Source organism: Odontesthes bonariensis, chromosome 23, assembly GCF_027942865.1.
Source record: "Odontesthes bonariensis isolate fOdoBon6 chromosome 23, fOdoBon6.hap1, whole genome shotgun sequence".
NCBI classification, from domain to species: Eukaryota; Metazoa; Chordata; class Actinopteri; order Atheriniformes; family Atherinopsidae; genus Odontesthes; species Odontesthes bonariensis.
Genome location: NC_134528.1, coordinates 10641964 through 10661590, shown reverse-complemented (window position 1 = coordinate 10661590; position 19627 = coordinate 10641964). Strand labels below are relative to the sequence as shown.

At 41.8% G+C, this 19627-nt stretch overlaps 1 protein-coding gene across 2 annotated transcripts in view; it reads right to left on the bottom strand.

Moving 5' to 3' along the window:
* ank3b (ankyrin 3b) overlaps positions 1-19627 on the bottom strand; it is a 182985-nt gene that overhangs the window by 101797 nt on the left and 61561 nt on the right. For both annotated transcript variants that reach the window (XM_075458091.1, XM_075458090.1), the window contains exon 2: positions 1974-2075. In XM_075458091.1, the coding sequence (XP_075314206.1) occupies positions 1974-2075 (102 nt within the window). The remainder of the gene's footprint in view (positions 1-1973; positions 2076-19627) is intronic.

Here is a 19627-nt window from a genome sequence, read left to right as displayed (position 1 = left end):
ATCCGGTTATATATAGTCTGCAGTGGGCACTTCTACATAAGAGCCCATATTACCACCATAAAAGGCACAAAGAAGACGACGAGTATTGTTCAGCGAAGAAGAAAGTTTAGGAATTGATTGCTGTACGAGCAGTTTTGTGATACACTTTAGGGCCGGGCTATTCAATTGGCGGCCGCCGGCCCTTAGAGTGTACTGTAAGTCTCATATAGTGCATGACTATGACTAAATGTTCCTTCTCCCATGCAGTAGGAGGCGGGATGCGAACATTTCAGTAGAAAGCATCAAAAATCACCATTCGCAGCGCGCTCTAGTGCAACGCTCTGACTTGTTTCTTTCAAGCATGAAGGTTGGCTAACAAGACAAAAATGTCTCTCTCTACATTAAAAAAAGGAAAAGTTGACTCAGAGAACAGGCCGTTCAACAATGAATGGACAGAGAAATACGCTTTTATTGTTGTTGATGCAAATCCTGTGTGCTTAATCTGCAACGAGTGCCTCGCCGTGTGTAAAGAGCATAATTTGAGGAGGCATTTCAACACAACGCATGCTAACTTTAATGCTACTTTCCCACCGGGTGCTGCCACTCGGAGGCAGAAGATATCGGGGCTTTTATTTTGTTACGAGCAAAGACGTCGTATATTGTTCCGGGTTAAATGTATGAAAATGTAATGAATGAGTTAAATGTATAAAAATGTAATGAATGAGTTAAATGAATGAAAATGTAATGAATGAGTTAAATGTATAAAAATGTAATGAATGAGTTAAATGTATGAAAATGTAAACAACTGATGTGGCTCACCTAAACTGGGTGCATTTTAAATACATTGCCTTAATAAAATACCATGCACTGTTATGTTGTTATGATTCTTTTCTGTACCCTACTATGCACTTTGGTATTATTTTCGTTGGTGGAGATAAATCTGATGTTGCCTGTCACTTAAATGAGTGCATATCTGTGATATGGCTGACCTGGACTGATTGTTAAAGTGTCAGATTTATGTTTAAAATGGACAAAAGTTTGTACAGTAGTTGTCCATGTTTGGATTTATGTGCATATGTTGTTCTGCATTTACAAAATAGAATATATTGACTCCTTCAGTATGTTGTTGGAGGTTCTTTATTTGTTACTGTGATTACTCATATTCTCTGGCCCCTTATTTTGCCTCAGATTCATGAACTGGCCCCAATTCCACATAATAGCCCTGCTTTACGGAAGATCATTCTTACTGTCACTAAAACTGATTATGTGACAGGCATGTGAATCAATCTTATCAAAGAAGTGAAAACATAGAGAGGTGGAGTGAATTCAGGTCAATTCTTGTCAGATTAAGGTGTCTACATGAACTTAATAACTCAGTCTTATTGTAATTTAGCCAATAATCCGATTCTTTCAGTACCATGTGACCCCACAGTGTGCGTTCGAGGTAATAACGTAAGTTGTCCCCAAGGAGAACACTGTGACTCACTGTTTTTTAATTAGATTCATACACTATTTAACATTAGATACTCAAAAATCAATGAATTAATTGTTGCTTTTTGTTTAATTGAGTGGTTAGTTGTAGAAATATACAGAAAACTACCAACATATTGTTCTTAAAAAGCATTAACTCTCCACAGCAGTCAAACACCCACAAAAAACAGTAACTGGAATGAAACTAAGTACATATCTATATCTTAATGCTATGTTGTGCTCTATTTCTACTGCGCCATATATACTGTATTTTGAAGGTTGATATTACACTTTGTACTTGTGCTTGAATGTGCAGATCAAGATTTAAAATAAATCCACTCATACATGATGCTACTGTATGTTATTATAGATCAGGCAGTATGTAAAGTGTTAGTGTTTGTAGTCTGCAGCCCCCTTCTTTTAAGCTATTGGTGGGTACACAGCTCCTAAGAGCTAAATGCTAATGTCTGAATGCTATCCCGCCAACAGCAGTGATGTTATTGTCCTATTTTTGATGGGCCTACCTGATTGCAAATATTGATCTCGACTCCATTCTTCAGGTATTCCAAAGCTTTCTCAATATTTCCGGCCCGAGCTGCTCGCAGGTAACAGGCGTTCACATCCGTCTGCGGGAAGACAGGGACACAGGAAGAGGTCGGTTTGTCAGCTTATCTTCACAAGTGAAACACAAATACAAACACAGCTACTTCCAAAGCTAAGACCCAGCTGCTTCTGGGCCATTTATCATCATATCGAAAACATGAGACATTATGACATAAAAATGAGTCCGAAGCTCTTCTGTACATGTCAATCGCATCTTCATGAACCGCTGCATTGAGAGATAAGTTAAGAAAAGCCCTCAAGGCTTCTATGTTATTAGCTGAAATAAAATGGGTAAAGTTTGGCTTGTGAGCCCCTAGAGAGTTAACAGAAGCTGGATGAGGAGCCAAGATGAGAAAAGGGGTTTCATGGTAGGTTAAAGGTTGAACATGCCTGCTGGGTAAAACCAAACTGGACCAAGCCGAGAATAAAACGCCAGCCAAATGCAAACATACATCCAAGGGATTAACTGTATCGGTTTGAGATTAAAGGGATAGTTCGCCTCTTTTGACATGAAGCTGTATGACAGCCCATATTAGCAATATCATTTCTGAACATTTTCTTACTCCCTGCTGCATCCTGTGAGCCGAGTTCCAGCCTCGTTTTGGCGTTGACTGCGTGCTGCCGGTGCTTACGGTGTTTGCTGCTCGGTCTGCACAGCAGGCAGTGATACGAAGGGAGAGAAAATAGCGCCAAGCGATTGTGAGGTCTGACTTTTTCCTGGAGAACAATTTTGTGATGCAAATGTATTACTCTTTTGAACGCATATTGTTTTGAGAGGCTGGAACTCGGCTCACAGGACGCAGCGGGGGGTAAGAAAATGGTCATAAATGATATTGCTAATATGGGATGTCATACAACTTCATGTCAAAAGAGGCAAACTATCCCTTTAAGGTTTGAATGGTGCAATTCCTGGCCGGGGCCTTTCTGTGTGGAGTTTGCACGTTCTCTCCGGGCACTCCGGCTTCCTCCCAGCATCCAAAAGCATGCATGTTAGGAGCCCCCCGGGGAATAAAAAACCTCAGAGAAACAAACCAGGGTCGGGGATGCTCTTCAGCCTTGGCTGGCAAGTCGCTTGCGAGAGGGAAAACTCGGACAAGTAAACCTACGCCAAAGATGTAGTACTGGCCCCCTGGTGGTTCACGGCAGTACAACACAACTACGTCATGGAGACGAACGAGACAACAGGAGGACAAAGTTTAATATGATTTTAAAATCGAAGCATGAAAGCATTAGCACAACGTGATCTCATCCATCTCGTCACCAAATGGAAAACCAGACGCAGGGCTCCTGAGCAATAACCACTGGGAGTATAATTATAATTATAAGTATAATTAGAACAAACACACACTGACAGCCCTGGCATCTCAGTCGGGTAATTCACAGTAAACCTGCCAAAACCGCCAAGACACAAACAGGGAACTGAATAAGCCGTGTGTGCATGTGTGTGAGAGAATGTTAGGGAATGGCCGAGCTGGTGAAGGCAGGGAGGTGGTTAAAAAAATCCAGGAGAGGTAAACGAGCAGAGGACAGAGAGTCGGAGTGCGTCTCTGATTTCATGATTGCAGCGCTGTACTTCAGCCTGCCGCACCCGTGACGGCCGATGACCACACAACACACGGGACGCCAGCTCTCCAATTACCTATTAAGAGTGTCCCTATTAACCTACAACGTTCAAAAGTGCTCTTAACTTTCCATCCAGGTTCATTCACACACGGACTGCGTTTGATACCGATAACCGTCACACTGAAGCATCCCTGGCGCTGGAAACAGCAGGAAGTTATAATAGAGTGCATCGTAATCACACAGAAATGGAAAATCCCAAAACTAAGCTTCAAAGTAGTCCATGAGTAATTTCCTCTGAGCATGAGACTGGAGGAATGGGGGCACACTTTCATCAGGCTCTTTGGTTTGAAGCTACTTTGGAAGACAGATTCCAGTGAGTTCCAGGGCTCTGATGGAAAAGGTGTGATCACTGTTCCCACCTCACCGGTTGGCAGGACACACACCAGGTCACTGAGTCTGAGATGCATTTAGAGCTTTGAACGTGAACGGGAACATTTGAAAATCAATACGAAACCTAACAGGAAATGACGGCGGAGCCCTCACTGATACCTGTTTATAGTAAATCACAGTTTAAAAAAATCCATCAACCCTTCTTGTTAAGGGTTCCTACATCTGTATTTGTTCCTTGTAGGACAATTAACTATAAATACCTAAATACATAATTAAAGATTAAGAGAATGATTTGGTTTGGTTCAATTTGGTGTGTTTTGATGCATTTTGATACAGTTCCTGCCAGATATTAATTTTCCATTCTGTGGTGTCCTTTACCACGTTTTTAATGTATTTATAGTAACCTGCCACCAAAGCCATCACTCTAAACCACAACATTAGGTAAAAAAAAAATCAGGCACTTCACAAGTTGGAGCTAAATTGCGTCTTTATCTCATGTGTTGTTAGCTGTGTTAGCCGTGTTAGCCGCGTTAGCTGCGTTAGCTGTGTTAGCCGTGTTAGCTTCCAAGGATTCACATGATGAGTGTTCAGATCTTTTGTGATACGGCTAAATTTAATCTTTACTCAGACGTGTCAAATGATCGTTCACTCTAATAAAATCAAAATATTTTGCAGCTTTTAGGTTTGATGGAGCCATTTGTTTATCAAACATGTTATTATAAATATTGTGTTTCTTACAAGCAATTCGAGTTAGATCTGAGTGGGGCTTGCTAGCTGAAAGGCATGTTAAATGATGGACTCCTCTCACTTGGCACAGTACCGGTGTGAACATGCTCTGATGTGTTCTATCTGATGTTAATGTGGAAATCTCGCTTTGATTCTGTTCAGGATCTGCAGAAAATTGGGCCACTGACAGGTTTTGACACGCACCAGTGTAATCATATCTTTATCAGTCTTTTAACTTAAAGGAAATAAATGAAGTGCTACCGTGGTATGATGTTGTGCTGTTAGTCCAAAGTGAATTCTGAAATGAGCAGCTTTTCACATCTTTCTGAAGCACGTTTTATTCATCGTTACATATGACAGACGGGGAATGAATCAGTGTGGCAGTTCCTCAGTCTCTGCTCTGGGTTAGGGTTAAGCTCCCAACCCATTTCTGGTAAATGTCTGGTTGCAGGAAAATGGATGAGATGAGATCTGGGCTGCAGCAACCGGAAACCAGAGAGAGTTGAGCCTATATTTTCATAGAGATCGGCTTTTTAACAACCTGATGATGGACGTTCTTCTCCACTGAAGAAAACTCTGTTTACATCAGTGTTACCTGGTGTTTCAGTGATTCCCCCCCCCCCAACTCATTCAGCAGTGTGTCTGCTGATATGGCCTCCCACATCTGATATATTGTGATAATTGTGATAATATCAAAGCTACAAAACATACAGCATGACTTTACAAACAATTAAACATACGATGGAGAGTAATTGCAGCCTTTGTGGTATTTATTGAACCGTCTTGTGTTTACAGGCAGGCTCGTCATGCTCACTGCAGCGCGATCTCTGTTGTTGTAGACAGATTATTGGCTAAAGCTGGTTGCTGAGCTCATTTCCCACTCTGTGAAAGGATCTTATCTGAAGTTCATCATCGCACATACACAAACACTGTGTGTTTTTGGTGTCAGCTTCCCTTCTGACACAGGATAGAGAGAAGGGGGCTTACCGGACGTCAGTCTGTGACCATGACATCAGGCAAACTCATGCAAGTTTGCCGAATGAATGCTTCAGCGAGTGTGTGACAAACCACTAAAAACATACAGCTGAATTCTAACACCTACCATAACTATTACAATTTCACCGCAGCCTTCACACGTTAGTTATTATATGCATCCATTATCTTTCTTTTTAACTGACTTTACTGAAGAGAAACTACCAAACACTGATGCAGTCACAACTAACATAAAACACTTTAGAACATCAGAAGCTATACAACATCCTATTTGCCAAAGAGCGGGTGACCATTTGCATCTGCAGGGTAAATCATGCAGTTTCAGTTCAATAAGGATGTAAACAGGAAATGAGTATAATAAGTAATATGGGAATGATAAGAGAATACATTGGAATTGGTTGAACTTCTCTTTCAGCTAAGATTTGTTTAAATGTTGGAAAATCAGCTAAATTAGCTATAAGCAGCACTTGTTTATATATATATTTTTCTTTCTAAGACAACCTTTAATCAGTAAACAAACAAAACAATGCCTCTTAACGCTCACGACAAGTGGAGCTGAGCTGCTGTGCACAGACAGAGCTGCTGTGTGGAAAAGCAGAAGTCCACTTTAGCTGCAGTAACACACAATCTGGCATTGTGGCACCTTCCCGCTGAGCTGTACTTTCATTTGTGCTGCAAACAACTGCAGTGAAACAATCAAAAAACAGTGTTTTAATGAAAGGATTTCAGGCTTTGCTCTCACATTTGCTGCTCATAGTCTTCATTCACTCTCAGGTAGAAATAGCTAAGTTTGAATGCAGCTACTGTGAAGAGTAGCTAAAATTTCCACAATACACAATCCTTTAAAAAGAGCTTTAGCATTCACTGAAACAGGTATTTTCAAAAGTACTACCAGCAGACCGGGGCTGTTGGAGGCCCCACTGTGGACCCTACGATGAAAAAGCAAGAGGTCGAGAACCCACTTAAGGCTCCCAGTCGCTGGGGAAAATTTAATTAAATTGCCTGAAGGAACAGCCACATGGCTGCTGCTGCAACCGTTAGCAGTCATGACCAAATGACAATATCTGTAGTATTTACCTTTCCGTTGCTTTCAGAACACCAACATCCACCCGTACCTTTTACCTAACACAGACTCATGCCTCAAAATTCTCATACCACCACTTAAATATGTGATAGCAAGAGCACTGGACCACAGAGTTAAACTATTAGCTTCTCTGTGACGGGACTCAGTGTAACATTCGTAGTGCAAAATGAACTATGACTGAGATATTTGTCTGTTTTTAAAGGTTAATTTCCTTCAATTTGGTAAGGATAGTATTTCCCTCTGAGCAGAAACTGAACCCTCCACCCAACTGCAGAGCTGGTTGAGCCCGGTCGTTGTATATAAGATGACATTCAGAGACACTTCTCCCTGCCGCCGTTGAATCAAAGCAGAAGAACTTGAGGCAGTGTGCTGGGGAGGTTTTTCATTAGCCCCTTTCACACTGCGACCCGCTACCTTAGCGGGTCCAAATTGCACCTTCGACCCGCGTCGAGCAATGTGAACGCTTGGCGTGTTGGTGACCCGTGTCGCCTGAAGCTGAGTTCAGGGGGCGTTGCCTAGTGGCAGAGCGTCACACGAAACACATAAAATGCTGGGCGTGTACAATGACGTAGGAACAAGCCATGCGTCGGAGGTAGGGTTAAATACACCTTGAGGACTCGTTTTTGCAATTGTATATGCAGTTCAGGGAGATGTTATTTTACGGGGTGTGGATGGTTACAACGTGGGATGCCGCCGAAGAACATATACGGAGAATACAAGAGCACTATAGTCCCTGAAATGTGGCGGTAAATAACGTCCTCTGCTCGGAGGCTGAGGAGCTCGCGGACCTCCTTGTCTCCCAATATTAAAAAATGTCTCGAACTTGATGTAGGCTAAAACAGAGTGAAACTTGTCCTCACCTGTCGCTGTTGTTCTGAATCAGCTGTCCATTCTGTCTTTTAAACTCCTCACGTCACGCCACGCCCACGTCCAACCCGCGTCAATTGCGTTCACACCAAACTCGGCTCGGCAAAAAGACTAGGGTCCGACGCGGGTCGAAAGGCGAGTCGAGTTGACGCGGCAGCCCGGGTCGGCAGTGTGAACGCAACAGCGGACACACTAAATTCGCAGATTAAACGCGGGTTATTCGGCAGTGTGAAAGGGGCTAATGTTGCAGGGCATAGTGGCAAACCTTTAAATTAAATGTGACAGAGCACCAACCTCCTAAAAAGCATTCCGGCCAAAGAGCACTGCAGTTTCCCAGATTTGTAAACTGGACAAATAAAATGACATCTGTCATTTCAGACCAGACAAATTCTGACAGGATTTTGATTTTAGAGACTAAATGGATAGTTTTTCTCTATCTGTGTGAAGTGTGAATGCATGACTTCTTCTAGAAGCAATAAATTGAACATAGCAGAATAAAAAGAATATTCTCTGCTTTGTTTGGTCCCTTTGTTGAAAAGAAAATGATTTTCACACTCGTTATTTTGCTGAAATAACATTAAGGTGCGAGTAAAGGAAGGGCTTAAAACATGAGAACAGATGTGCACACAGGAATGTCTGTCATGAAAGGAACTCCACTACAAAATTAGAATCAACTATGTCGTCCTATTCAAATGGACATTACTGTCTGCAGCTCCTGCTATGGACTTCCACTGATTCATCACTATGCCTCTCACGTTGCTCCAGCAATTTTCCTGGGCCACAACGGCTGGTGGGAGCCAAGAATGCAGCTGTCACTGTGTTATCTCTCACAATATGGCAGCATCCTGCCCGGAGCCAAACCATTATGAGATACTGTAGTAAACAGAACGATAGAGGGGGAATGAAGACACTGATTTCAGTGTTTTATGATGTTTTAAAGGGACAAATGCTTGACTGATTTGTCAAGATAGCTAGCATGCTGGCTACTAGCGCTAAAAAGCATAATTCTCAGGCAGAGTATACAAACAACAATGAGACTTGAACATTGTGAGTAAATATCCTCTCAGTGTTACACTAAATAAATGGTTTATCTATTTTTTGGCGTCAGATTTCCATGAAGTACAAAAATACAAACAAAAACACCATGAAAAATATCCATCTAAATGAACGTCTTTGGAGTGGTTTCCAAACTGTGGGGCTGGACCCAACTTTGGATCATGAGGCACCAAACAGGGGGTCTGGGGATGATTTCCAGAAATCAAATCAAGATTGAGGGCGATTTTTAACCATTACTGTTACAAGAGACAATAACATTGGTCGTAAAAGGCTAAAAGATAGAATGAAGCTTGTTAGGGCTGTATGATTAAGCCAGTCAGAGTGGGGGCTGTTATTATTTGGGTCAAAGGCTGGTAAGTTTGCAGAGACCTGCTATAAAAGGATCCAAAATTTAAATCTTAACACTGCATTTTCTCAGACTACTGAGGATTTACTTTAACTGTAAATTTAAGTTGTATTTTCAGTTTAAGTTGGAATTTAAAGTATGATTTTGGCCTATGTTGGACCATTGGTGGATTTGGACCCAACATTGGTTCAATGTTTCCCTGTGAGAAAGGTTTAAAGAGGGCTGCTGTAACGCTCTGCTAACATAAGAGTAGGACAAATTCCTCCCAGTGGCTGTGTGTACATAAACAACGATATTCTGACTACTGATCTCTATCTAAAAGAATAGGTTTTACATCAGATGCAGACAGGATTTTCCATTTCTGTCCCCATTTCCATGTTACAGAGCAGAGGTGGATTCGTGACTTATGTCCACAATGCATCTTCCTACACAAATGGGATGTTTGCACTCGCCCAAAACACGGAGCACCAGTTTACTTTCTGAACAGTGCATCTTCTTCGCACTGCAGTCTTCCTGCTCTGCACTGACCTCCACCAGAGAAGGTGTCAGACCCTGTGACAGAAAAACAAAGGCAACCCAATCCATGAAAAGATGTCACCAATAATAGGCGAAAATGGAAACTCTGGGTTATAAACTCATGTCTTATAACACAGCAGCGTGGGACACAATGTGCCTTGAATGCGTAATTATGTAATGAAGGTGTATACATGCCTTTATGTTGCGAGTACACAGCTTAATTTGATCATTACGTACTCCAAATGTGACCTTATTTGGGATAAGGTGATGGGATAATTCATGATGACCATCTTTGCATAGCTGGAATGCAGCATGAAATAATGCTTTGATAAACGTAACGGATTAAAAACAAGACAAACGATGGAGAAGGTGGAGGTAAAACATGCTCAAAATCTAGTTGAGCCACGTTGGAGAACTCGGAGGCGGACACTCAGCCTATTGTTCCACAGTACCCGGGTTTATGAAGCCTCCATGCAGTGTGCGGCTTGCTGTAAACTTAGCACATCATAACATGTCTGCAGACGCCTTTGGGTGACATCAGAGTGGAGACTTGCTCAGCTGCGTCCAAGTGACATTCCTGTGCAACTGTATTTATCCATCAGAGATATGCAAAGAATGCTCCACTCTCATACGGCCACATATGTTCCAACATGGAAGCTCAAACTTACGACGACATTGAGAGGTGTCATACGTATCAGCTGTTACCATCTGTGCATGAGCAATATACACCAGAAGCATTCTGAGAACCGAACAAATGTTTACCCAACAGATGCAAACCCCTCCGACTTGGATTTACTTGCAGGTTTGACAAATATTGCAGGAAAAAAAGCTCCTATAGGTCCAGAGAGAGGATATACTGCAGAGTGCATATCACATATCACCAGGTTCAGGAGGAGTTTTTCTGAGTTAATGACTCAAACACCTATTTCTAAACCAATCTCTTCCTCTAATCTGACATTCGTGTTTACTCCTCATCATTCCTTTCTCATCTTTTTCTCTTTTTTGGAACAAACATGCGGAGCATGCGCCACCGTCCAAGGTCAGGTGCTCACATTCACATCAGTCTGCAGCATGAAACTGTACCCTCGGACACCGTTTGCACAGACTCATGGGCACAAAAGCAGCAAGAAATTATAAGTGAGCCATCACAGGGATGCACTTAGGACTGCAAAGACACACACACACAGAGAGGAGTATACGCATACATCTCCATCCATACACACACACTGCAGCAAAGTGTTGCAGCAGAGTCCTCACTGCGATCTGTCCCATCGACAGCCCTCAGTCTATGAAGTTCCACATCATTCAATGTCCCATGTCTGGACCACTAAGCACCACAACATCACTGAATCCTACAACAATAACACCCCCTCAACCAAACACACTCATGTTAGCTCGCAGCAAAGTAACAGCAGACAGAGTCAATCTCCAACGACTTTACAGCCGAGTACAGCATGGACTTACTTCTGCCAAATATTCTGCTGCCTCTTCCACTGCCATGTTTCTCAGCCTGCAGCTGAAAGTGTGAAACCTGAGCAGTCAATTACTCTGGAAGCTCGGGAGAGAAGGATGGGGGCAAGAGAGGAGAGGCAGATAGGGGGAGGGCCTGTCTCTAAGAGGGAAAGAGAGATAGGGGCATTATGTCACAGCTAAAAATACCTGGCGAGCAGTGAGAAAGTCCAGAGCAGTCCGGAGTGGTGGGGGGGGGGGTTAATCTCGAACCAACACAGGATCAGAGGACAACACTCTGCTCTGAGTTTGACAAGCAGCTGCCGCATGTGACAGAAAAATCTTCAAACTTTTCCCTCCTTACATGTAAAAAGTTAAACTTCGGACTTTCAGCTCATCTTGGTCCAAGCAAAAGCCAAAAGGTGAGTTTTCAGATGGGGAAAAAACAAAAAAACAATCCCATTTTAGCTTCCCAGTTCCCACATGAAATGAGCACGTGCACCAGCTGCAACAAAACTAAGTGCTTGTCAGGGGGTGGATGTAGACTCCAGAGGTATAAAAAGCAAACTTGGTTTATTCACAAACAAGATAAACAAAAGGCGCGGCTGAGAAGGATGACAACACTAAACTGTGGGGACAAAAACATGAATGTAACTATGACAAGAAAAAAACAAAAGGCTTGACATGGCATGAAAAAAAGCACTTATCTTAAACGTGGCGTCGTGGCATGAGGGGTGAAAAACAGAAAAAGGATTTCACAAAATGAAAGGGGAGCCTGAGAACTAAATACTTAAAGGGACAGTTCGCCTCTTTTGACATGAAGCTGTATGACATCCCATATTAGCAATATCATTTATGAACATTCTCTCCTGCTGCGTCCTGTGAGCCGAGTTCCAGCCTCGTTTTGGTGTTGACGAAGGTAGTCCGGCTAGTTGGCTGGGGCTTAAAAAATAAAGCGTTTTGCTTCTCAAAACAATATGCGTTCAAAAGAGTAATACATTTGCATCACAAAATCGTCCCTCCAGAAAAAGTCAGACCTCACAATCGCTTGGCGCTATTTTCTCTCCCTTCGTATCACTGCCTGCTGTGTAGACCGAGCAGCAAACACCGTAACAGGAGCGGCTGTCGGCAGGCGGCAGCAGGCAGTGATACGAAGGGAGAGAAAATAGGGCCAAGCGATTGTTAGGTCTGACTTTTTCTGGATGAACGATTTTGTGATGCAAATGTATTACTCTTTTGAACGCATATTGTTTTGAGAAGCAAGATGCTTTATTTTTTAAACCCCAGCCAACTAGCCGGACTACCTTCATCAACACCAAAACGAGGCTGGAACTCGGCTCACAGGACGCAGCAGGGGGGAAGAAAATGTTCATAAATGATGTTGCTAATATGGAATGTCATACAGCTTCATGTCAAAAGAGGCGAACTATCCCTTTAACTGGGAGTGATTGGTGAATGAGTGCAGCTGGGGACAATGAAAACAGGTGGAAAAACGATGGCAAAACTAAAACAAAACATGAACTCAAAAACCAAGACATGACACGACCTAAAACATGATAAAACATAAAACTACAAACATGGACGTGACACTGTTGAGTATCGCGTGGGTCCTTCCTCTTCATTCAAAGGATTCTGATAAATATGGCGAGCCCAAACTTGCTTTAAGAGGCTTGTTGTGGTGTGTCCCAGATGCTTTTCAGATAACTGCCCGTTCTTTAAGCCGTTGGAGGAGGCGGTTGCTACAACCTAAAGGTTGGCAACAATGTTCAGGCAGGTGGTAGCTTCCAGAAATTCTGCTTCTATCGAAGTTTTGATGCACATTTTGAAGTTATTTTGAAAGGGAAGTTGGTGAGCTGCTGCTTCTTCTTGGAATAAACTTCTCTAAGAACTAAAGAAAACTCCAAGGAATGAACAGCTTGGTTAGAAATATTCTACTTACTGAAGATTGAGGCGAAGCATTTAGCAAAATGTAACGTTCTGCAGAGCAAATGCTCCAGCAGGGAAAGTTTGAAAAAGGTGTGCTGATCCGTACAAACAAACGAAGGGCTTCTTACCTGATCCACAATCTTACTTCCCACCAGGTTCATCCTGAAAGGCAAACAAGTACTCTGAGGGTGCTGCGATCGGATTTTTGGGGCCAGTCAACTGATAACCAATTATTAGAAGCAGGATCAGCCAATACCAATCACCGATCATGTTGTATTTGAAGCCTTTCATTGATGATGCAACATTTTTTACGAATGATTTTTGTATGATTCATTTCAGAGAGAAGAAGGCGATTTGACAGCAGCTGATTTACAGCCATCATAATCTTTCCAACGATAGCAGCCTGTTCCTGGGAACAGCTTAGAGCTTATAAGATCAGCCTTCTAGTCATATAAAATAAGCCAGATTTTATGAAATAAGAACTCAAACTCGATGAGTTGATAAAAAAGCTCGATGAGAACATCACACCAAGTTAACAATAAATTATATAGAGTCAATGAAATTAGGGCATTTCCCACGTCAACAAGAAGCTGCAGCTATTCTCCACAGGGTCTGACACAATACACACACGTGTGAAAAAATACACGACACTATGAATAATGCAGGGTAACATATAAAATACAGTATGCTGACAGAGAAAGGCTTTTGAAATATCTGCACATGAGCTACAACCAGAGGTGGGTAGTGACGAGTTACATTTACTTGAGTAAGTTTTTGAAAACTTCTAGGAGTAGTTTTAAATCACTATACTTTTTACTTTTACTTGAGTAGATTTGTGCAGCAGAAACTGTCCTCTTACTCCGCTACATTAGGCTACAATGAGCTGGTTACTTTTCTTCTTACCTCTTTGGTATTCTACGCCTCATTATTTTTATCCCCCCGCGTACGCCTCATTTTAATGTTTTATTCTGACAGAGAGAGAGACTTCCGCCAAAGGCTCTACCACCTGACTGTGTTCCACCAATCAGACGTAGCCGTGCAGTCTGGTCACGTGACCATACTCAATCTCAGCGGCGGGACGGGTTAGCTTTAGCATTAGCAGTCGTAGCAAACAAAGAAAGAAACAGATGAAAAATGTCAGAATCAACAGTGGGAAATGAAGACACAGACGAGGCCTCATACTGAAAGCATGTTTACCTTACAAAGAGTGAGAAACAGCAGCTACATTATGTGTCTTCTGTGTCAACCAAAACAAACGCACATTTCAGCAGAAACTCAACATCTCACTTGAGGAAACATGTAGCGCTAAGTTTCCTAAATAAATTTTTTTCCCTCATGGATAGATGAATGTTTGTTTTTTAGGTTACATATGGGTTACATATGTTTTAAACATTTCCTAAGTCTCTTTTATTTTTTATTGAAGTGCTTGAATTTACCTGGATTATTTTAATTTAAGCTATTTTGTAATTAATTAAAATGTATTTTATCAATTTGATGAACTCTAATTTGCCTAAAGATGATTATTTAGTATTTTTGTCTGTCTGATTGAATGCTTGTGTTAACAAATAAATCAGACGTTACTCAACAGTTACTCAGTACTTGAGTAGTTTTTTCACCAAGCACTTTTTCACTCTTACTCAAGTAATTATTTGGATGACTACTTTTTACTTTTACTTGAGTACAATCTTTGGCTACTCTACCCACCTCTCGCTACAACAAACAACTGTGGTGAAATGCACATTACTTTGTGAACAAATGTTCTTATAAATTCAAGTTTTGTGGGTAATATTTCATTATTAGTATACTTAAGATTATCACACAGTTACAGCTGCAGTGTGTGCGTTTCTGTTTCTGTTTCTGCATTTAGCAGACGCTTTTATCCAAAGCGACTTACAAATGAGGATATAACATCAAAGCTAACATTACAGCTAACATTATAGCTAACATTATAGCTAACAATAAGCTACGTAGAAGGAAACCTCCAGTCAGGCTCTGTCAGAGGTGACAGTGTAGAGATAGAGAGCAGCATAGAGGGAAGTACAGTGTAGGAGATGCTCTCTGAAGAGCTGGGTCTGCAAAAGTTTCTTGAAGATATTCAGGGACGCCCCGGTTCTGGTAGCGCTCGGTAGGTCATTCCACCATCGTGGAACGACACATGAACAGAGTCTGAATTATGTCCTCCTGCCAGCTACTAACTTACTAACTCCGTCTGCCCGCCTCACAGCCAGGTTGTTGTCATGTTTGTCTGGAGATACGACAAAACTGTGAAGCTCTGTGTTCAATAAGATGTTTTAACTGCAGCTAAAAACATGATCTACTACCATTCAATTATGACTTTCCTGGAAAGTTCTCCTCTTTCTAACTTCTACCTAAATCCAGGTCATTCAGAGAAGACAAGATGGCACAGTTAACTTCTTTAGGAGGATTATAAAAATGTATCCGGCAGCGCTGCGGGGAGAGCACTGGCTGGGTATGAATGAAATGAATTATGAATAAAATTCCACTCAGTGAAACACATTATTCTGCAGTTTTAATATCTAAAGTAGACATGTCAAGTTCAAAGTACTGGGAACCTGGCAAGTGTCTGAATGTGTTCTTTACATGACTTTAATATCACGAGTTTTTGACTGCAACTAATTAATATTCAAAATCTATTCGTCACCGATGTGCACATTAGCTCCTTAACTTCTTAATTAAAGTTTCTACATCTCAGGGTGATGTCTTAAAACTGCTTGTTGTGTAAAAGTCTAAAATCCAGACACAGAGAGAGAGAGAGAGAGAGAGAGAGAGAGAGAGAGAGAGAGAGAGAGAGAGAGAGACGGAACGTTTCAATTTACTTAAAACGACTCATCAATCATCAGGGTAGTTCTGGGAAAATTCCAGGTTTGGTTCCAAGTAAATACATCAGGGGCTCTTTGGTATGAGCCCACAAGTACCTGAAGCAGAGTCGGTTTTATGTGATGACACCGACTCCCGGTTTATGTGTCGGGCCTGGAGACGATGCACCTGCTGACGATGCACCTGCTGACCCAGGCCACGACCTACGAGCTGAGGGGCGACATGGAAAACTTCTTCCATTATTCTGCATTCTCTGTCGGCCCAGAGTCAGGCGGATTCAAGCTAACGCTAACGTTTCATCAAGGGAGCAGCAGGTGTTTTTATCTCTGAGTTTCATACTGAACAAAAATTATTTTTTTGCTCAAACTGACTTTGTGTTGATCAGTGTTTTCTTTATTTTTAGATTAGGAGACTCTGAAAGCTTCACCACAATGGACAGAGATCCAGACACAGAGGACTCAAACTGCACCAGGCTGGCCTGCGGGGGGGTTCTGGTATGCGGCATGCTTTGGTGCCAACCCCAACGATGCCCACACCTGGAGGCTTTCATCCCGTGCGGCTGGTGTACAGTGGAGCGCTTTTAAAGGGCGGGAACCCTCCCTAAAAACCATCATAATGCAGATTAGACCAGTTTAACCTATTCCCTGGTACTTTATTATCCTGAAAATGCACACTTTGGTTTATTTTGAATCAGTGCTTCAAGACTACAAGGTGTGGATGAGTCCACACAAATAATCCCAAATGTTCAACTAACAGAGTAATGTTTGTTAAAAGCCTAAAGCACCCTGCTGTTTTATGAAGTTTCTAAGAAATTGCAACACACACTATGGTTAAGTCCTCAGAGATTTTTGGATGTTTCCATCAGGGCTGTAGCGATACACTAATCTCACGATACGATACGATACACCAGAGATACTCATTGCACGGCTCCTCAAGCTTTAATTTGTGGCTCGCACTCGCATTATAACAATATGGTAACAATAACAATACATTTTTGCAAATAACATACAGCGAATACTGCACAATATTAAGTATTTTTTATTAAGTATTAATTAAGGCTTAATGGTGTTTCCTAAAGGGGGCTCTGTTAAACCTGGCAACGCAGCCCGCTTAAACCACCGTCACACTTGACAACAGTGCACGCTAGCTCCTTTAGCCAGCGCGAGATGCAGGCACAATGGATCGGTTTTTAATTAAAAAAGGGCAAAAACCAGCACAAAAACCATGCTCATCCTGAATGTCTCACTATGATTACAACAACAAACTACAAATACAACATGAAGAAAGTCAAGGACATGCATGCCAGCTTCCGCTCATCCCAGTATTAAGGTAAATGTGGTCTTAATTGAAAATATATTGGCTGTGTTGTTTCTTTTTTTGTGGGATGTTTTATATGTAGAAATGCATATTTGCTAAAGGGGACTTTAGTTTGTTGTGGTAAAAGTTGCTCTTCCCTTGATTTTGCTCTGCCAATGTGGCTCTTGTGAAAAAAATAGTGAGTATCACTGCGATACACGGTATTTAGCTAACGATTCGATTCGATTCGATACGATATGATTCAATTCAATTCAATTCAATTCAATTCAATACGATTCGATACACTTGCATCATTTTCTGGGGGGAAAAAAAGGACAGTGTGATTTGACATGAATCGTCGCTGATTGGACCGGTGGTCCGACCTTTGAACCGGAAGGACAACACAGTCAGACAAACAGAAACAAACGTGAGAGCTGTGCACTTTATACAACATTTTTATGAACTAATTTATCACCGTTTTGTATAATGTGACCCCCTGGCATTGTATTATATTAATTTTCTGTGTTTTCACTAATTGTAATGTTTGCTTTTAAAAAAAATAATAAAAAAATGTAATAAATCGATACTTTATCGGGAAACAAAATGTCGATATATATATATATATATATATATATATATATATATATGTCGAAAACCAGAGACAGCAAGAGTTTTTTTCCCTGGTGGAGCGAGAGCAACAGCCGCTGACAAATTGACAAGATGCATAAATAGCTCAACAAAACTTATTGTGCAGCATCTCAAGGAGGGAATAAAGTACATCCACCTGAGAAAATGACGAGCTTCAAGCACGTAGCGGAGGAATTATTCAACATCAAAAGCTACATCTGTCGAGCTCGGCCTGGGAGAAGTTTTAAATGAGGAAATACCATTTAAATGTACGTTTTTCAAAAGGTTTGTGGCGGTTTGAGTGCTCTGCATGTACAGCACTCTGTGTTCATGCTCCTGAAGTGTTCCCTGAGTATCGTCTAAAAGCCTCTTTAACGGTTTCTGGTTTGAGAAATGTGAAATTCTTTGCATTCCAACGTTCGAGGTGATGGATCACATTGTTCTCATTCAAAGTTCTTCCATGCCATCTTTTTTAAATACACATGTTTGATATTAAACGAGCCATGTCCTGCTCATGCAGTGGATGAGTTAGTGCCACATGTGACAATATTAAAGAAATCCATATTATTTCTGTAAAGGCTGAAAGTTCAGAGACTCCAGACGAGCCCAAAGTTTTCCAGTTATGTTGTCGCTGAGTAAAACTATTAATCAATAATCCAATATGTTGTGGATTATTATTATGATTTGGTTGCTGCTGAAAGGCTGATCAGTTAATCATGTCAAACACACACACACACACGCTGTGTTAAAAAAGCAATCTTCGGTGCTTTATTGCATCTGTAAAGACGGCAGCTCCGACACAAAAGGCAGAGAGGCTGTTGCTATGGTAACTGAAGGTCCTAAATTTCATGGTTTCACCGCCTGCTGCGGGATGGAGTTGAAACTATAGCGTCTGGATGAACCTAAACATCGCGTGTGTGACGGCACCGGCACAATATATGTGCCTTCAGCATGCAGATGTTACACGAAACAGACCAACACCGGAGGAAAAGTTGGTTAATTAAGAACCGAGCATCTATTTCTGCCAGCAGTAGGTATTAAAGGGATAGTTCGCCTCTTTTGACATGAAGCTGTATGACATCCCATATCAGCAATATCATTTACGAACATGTTCTTACCCCCTGCTGCGTCCTGTGAGCCGAGTTCCAGCCTCGTTTTGGCGTTGACGAAAGTAGTTCCGGCTAGTTGGCTGGGGCTTAAAAAATAAAGCGTTTTGCTTCTCAAAACAATATGCGTTCAAAAGAGTAATACATAAAAGACTAGGGTCCGACGCGGGTCGAAAGGCGAGTCGAGTTGACGCGGCAGCCCGGGTCGGCAGTGTGAACGCAACAGCGGACACGCTAAATTTGCGGATTAAACGCGGGTTATTCGGCAGTGTGAAAGGGGCTACTGCCTGCTGTGTAGACCGAAGAGCAGACCGAGCAGCAAACACCGTAACAGGCGCGGCTGTCGGCAGGCGGCTGAACGCATTGATATGAAGGGAGGCAAAATAGGGCCAAGTGATTGTGAGTCTGACTTTTTCCTGGAGAACGATTTTGTGATGCAAATGTATTACTCTTTAGAACGCATATTGTTTTGAGAAGCAAAACGCTTTATTTTTTAAACCCCAGCCAACTAGCCGGACTACCTTCATCAACACCAAAACGAGGCTGGAACTCGGTTCACAGGACGCAGCAGGGGGTAAGAACATGTTCACAAATGATGTTGCTAATATGGGATGTCATACAGCTTCATGTCAAAAGAGGCGAACTATCCCTTTAAACTTCAGCTTAAGAGCTGAATTCAGAGACCAACCACAGACAGATTTAGCATCTTCCATTTACGGTTGATGTAACTACAACCAGCTTTATTCTTCGAATTCTTCGGGTTCGACCTGCACAACACAAATAGCTCAAAAC